The sequence below is a fragment of the Patiria miniata genome, unplaced genomic scaffold (assembly GCF_015706575.1).
Source record: "Patiria miniata isolate m_02_andy unplaced genomic scaffold, ASM1570657v1 HiC_scaffold_13, whole genome shotgun sequence".
NCBI classification, from domain to species: Eukaryota; Metazoa; Echinodermata; class Asteroidea; order Valvatida; family Asterinidae; genus Patiria; species Patiria miniata.
Window position 1 is genome coordinate 2464033 of NW_024037051.1, and position 9493 is coordinate 2473525.

General features: G+C 38.9%; 1 protein-coding gene across 1 annotated transcript; it reads left to right on the forward strand.

Moving 5' to 3' along the window:
- Positions 1-890: 890 nt before the first annotated feature.
- On the forward strand, positions 891-9097 carry LOC119721486 (lactadherin-like). The gene is made up of 3 exons (XM_038191565.1): positions 891-1152; positions 2016-2147; positions 8856-9097. The coding sequence occupies exons 1-3, from the start codon at positions 891-893 to the stop codon at positions 9095-9097; spliced, it is 636 nt and encodes a 211-aa protein (XP_038047493.1).
- The last annotated feature ends 396 nt before the right edge of the window (positions 9098-9493 follow it).

The following is a 9493-nucleotide window of genomic DNA, read 5'->3' on the forward strand; positions in this document are numbered from 1 at the left end:
TGTATAGAAAGCTGCCGGACCACATTTTGCGAGAGTGTGACTGTAGTGCGCCGGTCACTGAACACAGGCACGATAATCAAGAAACGGGTCTTTTACCAAAGAAAATGTACACAAAATCACCAGTGTCTCCATGAAAGCATCTTTCAATTTTCAACTGCATAGGTTGTAAATATTGAACAGCAATATCTCTCTCTTTATTGATATTTGCCAGAAATAGTTTCAAATTCGGCAAAAAAATAGAAGTTCATTTATACCTCCAAAATTGCAATTTCGTGGCCAGAGTATTGCCATTTTGCAATAGGCTGGTTGCGGGCAAACATTACCGTTGTGATTTTTGAATTCAGGAGGTGGGATTCAGACCTATACACGTCATGCATATAATTTGCCTCCATTACACGGAGTTCCGTGTATGGAAGATTCACCGCTAGCTACCGGACCCCATTTTTGAAGTCCGAAGGACAATGGGGTCAGGGAACCAGACTAGTTCCACGATTGCTTCGTAAAGCGCACGCGTATACTGTCGCAAGGGTAACCCATGCGTATTTACCCTGTTGAATAACATCTGGCACGTGACTGGGCCAGTGAGAATTCGGCTCTCGATTACATTTGCACACATTTACATTGATCAAATTCTGGCCTATATGTCATTCGTCTGTTGTCGATTGTGACTTGTTGATCAATAAATCTAGTCGTGCCTTTATTGTCAGATTAGAACGACCTACGATCGTCGTTCGCTGTTTGCAACACACTCTGAAACTGTTTCGAAGTACGCTATGTTGTAAGCGTTTATAGCTGAGCAAAGTAAAACAAAACAAATCGGCATGAATTTTCCTATTTATCACCCAAGACATTGTCGTCTTGTTTGGTGCCTCGCTCTTTTTGTTGTCTGCATGGTTCAGAGCGGAGCTGGCTCTAATCTCCCTACCGTGAAATCTTCGGATTTCACGGCTGCTTCACAGTTCAACAGCACCGTCAAATATCTAGTGATTCGGTCAAGCCAACGAGCCTCCTACCTGAGGTGTGCCGCGGCCTGCCTCAAGGAAGAAGACTGCAAATACTTCGGTTATACCAAAGATACCAGACGGTGTGAATTGATCGATGACTCGATCGTTTCAGTCAACGAAGAGAAGTTGAAATACTTCAAAAGAAATGGTGAGATTGTGTTTTTGTTTCATTTCAAAGCTAATACAAAAAGCAAAACTTTAGGGGATTTTTGTTTCTACAATTATTGAAATCCTTGTAAGCTGTTGAAGCATATGCTGTATAGTTAATAAGCATGTGTATCTTTGTTTCCCAAGATGCTTGTGACAAGTACAGAGTGTAATTTACAGGCTACTTATTTGGGTCCACCTTTTACTGAAGAGGAAACACACGTTGGATTTAAAAACCTTTTTGATGTACTTATTTGGTTTAATCATTGATTTCGAGGTTGTACCGATTGTACCGCTCTTACTTGAAGCAGCGTGTTTCCCCGCCAGCAGCTGCCGCAGCAAGTCGCTCGTTGCCCGCTGTACTAGCGCCACATACACAGTCACGCGCGCCGTATACGCGTAGTACCCTGTGATATATGGCCATCGTGACTAGCGTTGTGCATACCTAAATTCTCCGTTATGTTTAAGAATCATCGACCTGAAATATAGTTGAGATTAATTAATAAATAAATCAGACCCAAAATACACAACACTACATGTTTTCTATAGCGATCGATATAATTAGTACAGAAGGTTATTGACTGAATGAGAACGTGTCCCGACGCTGATTTCGGGCGCAATTCAAATAATGACTCGGCAACTAATTGCAATTGAAATCGCGATCCTAGAATATTGTTTTCTCGGAATATACAGCATTCACTGAGCTAAAACTTCATCAGGTTAGTTGTCAAGCAAACTTCTTTCGATTTTGAGCACTTTTGTTGCTTCAAACGAAAAAAATGCACAAATGACAAATGATTTACTCTGGCTTTAAGTGGATTTTAATATATGAAACTTCTCTAAACGATCGCACCTTTTCCTCAGGTGACTCTCCTTGCTCCGTGGGGGGACCTCTCGGGATGGAAGATGGTCGCATCCCGGATGAAAGCATCACAGCTTCGTCTTTTTGGCGAAGGCATTCTACTTACTCGACCAGGGCCAGACTTCATACCTTAGGTAGGCATTTTGGATTTAGTGAGATTAAAGATATGTTTCCCGTGTTATTTTCGAGTTTCACCTAGAAAAATATATTTGTTTTTTTCTTTGTTTCATTTTTTCCTATAGCAGTATCAAAGTTATTCACTTTTTAATGAGACATTGAACGCAAAAACCCACTGACGTTTGATTATTAAATTATTTCTTCACAACATTCGAATGACTAGCTTCCAGACAATTACATTCGGCTCTTACAGGGTGGGTCTATTTTTTTTTGCACAAAATGAAAAGCATTTTTCAGAGGGTTGCAGACGCTCAAAATCGAAAAAAAAGGTGTTTCTTCCGTTAAACACAAAACATTGAAAATTCGTCAGGAGAAAAATATAACATTTTTTGAAGAGCACGGTCGGCATATGTAACTTTAATCAGGTTAAATTGTGTACAGCCGTTTCATTTGTAGGCCACGGGGTTTGTGTTTCAATTGCACCATTTACTCTATACTGAAGGTATTGGCTTTTTGGATATAGTGAGATTACAGATATGTTTCCCGTGTTATTTTCGAGTTTCACCTCGAAAAAATGTATGTCATGAGGTGACAGATGGAATGTTCCATTCCACGAGGCGAAGCCGAGTGGAACTGTGGTCAGGGGAAATCTCAGTCAGTTGCCGTGTCACGCGTAGCTGCTCTATTTTCTCGTCCACACAACTGACAGCAACGCGAGGCCAGCGAACGATGGCCGTAAAAAGGGCTTCAGAAAATTCGCAATTTTCATGGCAAACCACAACCGATCCAAACAAACACAGTTGTTTTAGGTAGTTAAAGACCTACTTCATACATCCATCAAGTTATTTTTTTTCTCAAAAAAAAGAAGGATTTTGATGCATTTTGACGATTTTATTTCACGGACAAATCGACTAAAAATAAGGTCATGAAATTTCCTGTTTTTTGAGAACGACGAAAGTCTCCCAAATGTTTAGGTAATCGAAGGAAAGAGTGAACCTTCATCTACCAAAAAATCTCGTGAACGTGATGTCGTTAATATTTTAAGAATTCGATGTACACTTAATGTTTCCAATAACTTCCATTTTTCACAACGCGAAGAGATCGTCGCCATTGTAAAACATAGAGCGAGGAACCCACACACGGTGTGACCTTGTGACCCATACGCCCACTGATTGGTCGAGCTCCAGTATGGCCTGCTTAATATTCATAAGTCATTCATTGCACGTTAGCAGGTGCTATTCACAATGTTTTCGGGCCAACGTACGTCTATGGCGTGTCAAACGTTGCAATATTCAATGTTTTACAATATATATGTTGGATGTTCAATATGTGTTTGTTATCTTTTACATTTATGAGCGATGTGCATGATAATATAAGTGTGCGATGTTTTTTATTATGTGTGTGATGTTTAATTTATTATGTGCGATGTTTTACAATATATGTGTGATGTTCAATATATGTGTGCGATGTAATAACATTTATATACGATTTTCAATATATATATGCGATTTTTGACGATATATGTGCGATGTTTTCAATATTATGTTCGATGTTTTGCATTAAATGTGCGATGTTTTTCGATACAATTGTGTGTGAAGTTTTACAATGTATTTGCGATATTCTCAAATATGTGAGCAATGTTTTACAAATATGTGTGATGTTTTTCGATACAATGTTTTACAAATATGTTCGACATTTCGAGCTATTTGCATTCGATGTTTCATCGGTATGTTTGCATTCGATCTTTTGCAGTATGCATTTGATGTTTCACTTTTCATTCGATGTTTCGTTAAGAGTCACAGTCTGGTTACTAGACCGCGAAAGTCTGACTATTTTGCCTTAAGTCAGTGTATGAGACGTCAAGGGATCGCGTAAGTGATTAGAGCCAGACCTAAACGGTAAAAACCGGAATTGTGGGTAATTCTTTAAGCATACGCAATGCATTCATCATTGTTTGGGCAGTACCCCCAGTTGTGCCTGTACTACCCATAGTGTTATGTGCATCATCTATGCATTGAGAAGTGCATGACACATGGTCTGAGCTCCAAGGCCGATGTCCACCTGTCCCGTTTAATGATCCAGTTACATGATAATTTGTTAGCATAAGCTGATAGGCGACAAACAGAGTTACGTAATTCATTGGCTTATGTGGCACACGATGGAAGTTGTGTGACATTTGGGCCGAAGATAGATATTTTTTTTAAACTTGACAATATTAATATTCAGTGCAAGTTTAGTAAAGTACCAATTTAGACTTATTCTCAAGTTGCACTCTTTTTATGTAGTATAAAATGTCGAATTTCCGATCGAGTGTCGAAATTCGAGCCGGGAGCGGCACTGAGAGGGATTATAAGACCATGATATAATACGGCCGATACCGACTACAACCCGCACAAACAATTAATATGTCTGAAAAATTTCATCATTATGATTGCTCACATCATATAGCAAGGGGCTCTGTGCTTATCGGCAAAATGGGTGCGTTTTGGGCGAGCACTGTGTTCGGGTACAAAGCCCAGTTCGTTTGCTATTTTTGCAATATTTTCCCGTCCAAAACAATAGCTGAACCCGTTATCGGCCGAGGCTGCCTCATCAGACCTCGGCGGTGTGCGGGGCGCAACGAACGGCACGTACGTGCACTCTGATCAGCGAACCGCGCCTGTCACAACCGGCCGGGCACTCTCATCTCAGTCTTGGCCCTCGGCCTCAGAACGTGGCCCTTCCCGACCCGATTGCACTGTGGATTTGAAGGAATTTCAAAAGGGCTTGCCAGTGCGTCGATTTTTTTCGGGGCAGGATTCTATTTCATTCCCCTTTCGTAAGATGATTTAACACACACAAAAAACCGAAATTGTCTCATTAAAGATGGAACACATTCATTTCAAAGCTGGAAATCCGTAATTCTGATGAACGATGTATGTAAAAAAATGTTGGATTTTAACCTCAATATGAAATTAGTTGGGCTGAGACTGTTTCGATACCGAATTATTCGGGGCGCTAATAAATTAAACTTTAGATGTGCCTTAACCCATCTTTCGAATCTGGACATTTCTGAAATTAGCGATGGAACAAAATCGTCAGACTGAATTACTGGTTTTCGTTTCACCCAAAATGGCAGTGAATGTTGAAAAAAGCCGAATCTCCGTCTCATCATAAAATTAATCGGGCTGGGTTTACCAATGCACCGATTTTCTCAAGGCACTTATACATTCTTTTTCCTTCCCCCTTTCGTAAAATGATTTAAAAACAAATTAAAATTGCTGTCATTAAATGACGGACCAAATTTATTCCAAAGCCGGAAATCTGTTCTATCCGCGATGAAAAATGGGTGTTCAAGTACCTGGATGTAGGCTCGATGTGAAATGAGTTGGGCTGAGACTGTTTTGATACCGAATTATTCGCAATTCGGGGCGCTTATAATTTAAGTTTGTATGTCCTTTCTCTATGCTTAACCCATCTATCGATTTAGTTAAATTTTGCAGACATCAGCCTAATGTTTTTCTTTTCTTTGTCGGCCGTAAAGGAATCCCTCTCGGCGCAACTGTAATCCTCCCGGCTCAAATTTACAACACTCAGATATTCGACATTTTGACGTTTTGCCCTTTTGTACAAAAAATGACTGAGAGTTTAAGTTTAAAAGAAGTCTAAATATGTATACTTCACTCCTTGCACTGAATATTAATCCGTGAAGTTTTAAAAAGAAAACATCTTTTGCCAAAAAATACCTCAGTCTCTCATCATAGAGCAAGGGAGCCCTCGCGTGTGCCACTTGTTAAAGCCAACGAATTTTGTAACTCTGCTTATCTTGTTTATACAACACCGCGGTGGGCTGTTTATTCGAGAATAACCATGAAACTGCAACCGGCACGTACTGCGCCGATTGGTTTTTATAGCGCCATGCCATCACTTATGTGTAAAAGGCTGGTTTTGGCATCGTCGAGGCATGTGGGCATTATGGATGATACATGTACATGTACACGAACATACCATGTACAAAATGCAAACACATGCAGCTGGCGGTACAGCCCAAACTATGACGACTGCTTTGCGCATTGCCCTGAGATTATTCCAATATTTACCGTTTAGGTCTGGCTCTAATCACTGCGCGATCCCCTGACGTCTCATACACTGACTTTAGGCAAAATAGTCAGACTTTCGCGGTCTTGTAACTAGACTGCGACTGTCAACGAAACATCGAATGTGAAGTGAAACATCAAATGCATATTGCAAAAGATCGAATACGTATAAGATGAAATATCAAAATACAGAAATAATTAAACATCAAATATATATATTGCTCGAAATATCAAACATAAATTTGTAAAACATCGCTCACATATTTGAAAATATCACAAATATATTGTAAAACATCACACATAATTATATCGAAAACATCGCACATAAATGTAAAACATCGCACATATATATTGAACATCACACACAATATTGTAAAACATCGCACACATATATTGAACATCGCACACATATACTGAACATCACACATAAATGTAAAAGATAACACACAAACATTGAACATCGAACATATATATTGTAAAACATTGAATTTTGCAACGTTTGACACGTGTGATTGCAAATCATGAAATCTCGCAAAAGTCTTCATTTTTCAACCGGCGATTCGGACCAAACATTAGAAGTCTCCTGCACGTGTTTCACACGAAAATGAAGCGTATACTTTTCTCTATCTACTGAGCCTTGCCGTTTTTGTCGGCCATTTTTAAGAATCGAATGTACACCTAAAATAAAAACTATCGGCCCTCGATTTTGCGAGGTGACGTCATTTCATTCCCAAATCAGGACTAAATGTGTGATTGGTAAATCCCAATGCAGTGTTTTGTAATACAACAACAGCCGGGCGCGTATCGCGTAATACAGAGCACACATTCTCAAATTTGTATCCTTGTGGAGACATTTCTTTGTTCTCGTGTAGTAAAGTGTTCAATTTTGAAAGTGAAGTTTCCAAATGCTCTTATTTTAACCAGAATTAGTTTCCTTGGCTGAAATTTGGAATTAATATCCCTTTTCTAAAACTCTTCCATTTGCGACGGATCAACCCACCTTGAAAATTCCTAGTTTTTGAGTAAAACCCATATATCTATTTCGCGAAAACCTTGTGGAGACCTATTTATCTATAGAAATTGCCCTGTGGAGACCTTTACAATGTTTTGTTCCCTATTGTGTGGAGTCTCCACAAGGCTACGAAGACACGCTATAGAAAGCGCCTGCTGATTGGTCAAAATCTAGAGGTCAAGATGCGGTTGTCTTGCATAATTAATCAGCGAATCTGCTCAAAAATTATAGACCATGGCTCTATCTATTACATATACCAGTTGTGGTACGGCCGGGCCGCGAATTACTTTTTCCCAAACAACATCGTATGGATGAATAATTCTCAACTAAGAGAATGGTTCTGAAAAGAACCAGATGTATAAACTCGACGTTCCGGTCAGTATGCTCTGACCGTCTTCAGGAGAGTGCCTAAATTCTAAGAAAGTAAACACTTACCGAAGTAGCAAAAGGAAAATCGGTGAAGTGTGAAGTTGCATCCTGTGTGGATGCCAAGTAGCTGGGATCTTAGAGCAAGCTCGGTGTGCCCACTGAAGTGGAATGCAGGTATATAATTCCATGAAGTGGAACGCAGGTTGGGCCATGTGTTGGGACGGGCCATGGGTTGGGACGAATAATTCAATGACATGTTATCAACGACCAACCATTCAGATGACGGGGATTTTTTTTCAGGCGTTGTATTATCCCGAATAGTCGACTTCGATTAACACTAGTGTGACCCTGTTAGAATTTAGGCCACGAAAAATGGGACTGTTTTATTGCGGAATCTGTGACTTGGAAAAGAGAGGGAAAATAAGTTCAAAGTGATCTTCATCCAAGAACAGAATGACTAAGTTACATACTAATTCTAAACTTAAACAATATGATTAAATAAAGAAAAAAGTAGCAAGTAATTAAAACACATGTTTTTAAAGTCCAAATTATCTCAGTGCTTCTCGCTAAATCCTTGATGGCGTCCACCATCTTTGAAACGAAAAAATGTCGATTGGATTTAATTAAAATGCAAATGGAATAGAATGTGGAAACTGGAAATAGAGATCGTAAAGGGTGCTTATAAATCTTGATCGATCTGATAATTGTATCAAAATGTGACTTTCATCGCAAAGTACGGGAATCCGATTGAAGTTAATTTGATAACATTATCAGTTTCGAAATAAATTTAACAAAAAAAACCACAAAAAACACAGAATATATGAAAGGAAATTATAGCTCAACTTGTTATTATCAAATATACGATTACAAGTAAACTTTTAAAGGAGAAAACTAAATAAATTTGTCATACCTGTGAATTGGAGAAGAGACGAAAAATAAGTACATAGTGATGATCTTCATCCAAGAACAGAATGACGCTCGAGGCGCGCGAAATTCAAAATAAAAACCTAGAGGGCGCTTTGTCAAATTAAAATAACAAAAGAAGTAGATATAGTTGAATGATCTACGTCAATGAAATAAATGATTGTGTAAACATGGTATAACCCAAAATCAAGGGGGGGGGGGGTTGACAAAAATAGCGCTTATGTTTTAAAGCAACCGTGACACTGGTCTAAATAACTATGGTTGGAAGGTGTGGTTAAACAACTTCAGATTGGAGCCAGACTTACTGCCCTTTAAAAAAAACACCACGTTTTGTTTTTGAATAGGAACTGCTGCAGCCTGGTGTAATGTTGAAACTGAAGACAGTTCATGGATACAGGTTGACTTCAAAGGTATAGTCACTATCACTGGTTTGATCACCCAGGGGCGCGGAGATTACCACAACTCATGGGTGACAGAGTACCAAGTGACGTACAGTGATGACGCTCAGTCCTGGGATCACGTGACCGATGCATTTGGCACACCAGTAAAGGTAGGATCTCATCTCAGCCACGACAAACCAGCTTAATCATACACAAATAAACAATTATAATCATAATATTTATATTAACTCAACTGTATTAATCTTGAAAGTGTTACAGTTACCCGCACTCTTTTGTAAACGTATCGTTACAACAGTTCTCCAGATTTGGTAAATACATGTACAATTATAACATTTAAAAACACAAAGTATACAAGGACAATTTCCAAATATTATGGTTGTATTGGTCATATAAGTACCTCTTGACCATCCTGGCTTAAAATTAATATAGGTTTTCCCGGCTATTTTAAAAGACTGTTCATTCAAATTCACCAACCTTCACATTCAATTTCATTCACGAAAAATTTCACACGCTTTTAACAAAATCAATTTAGACATTTACCATTCAATTTTAAAGTTTGGTGACCCTCCTTAGTCACCGGG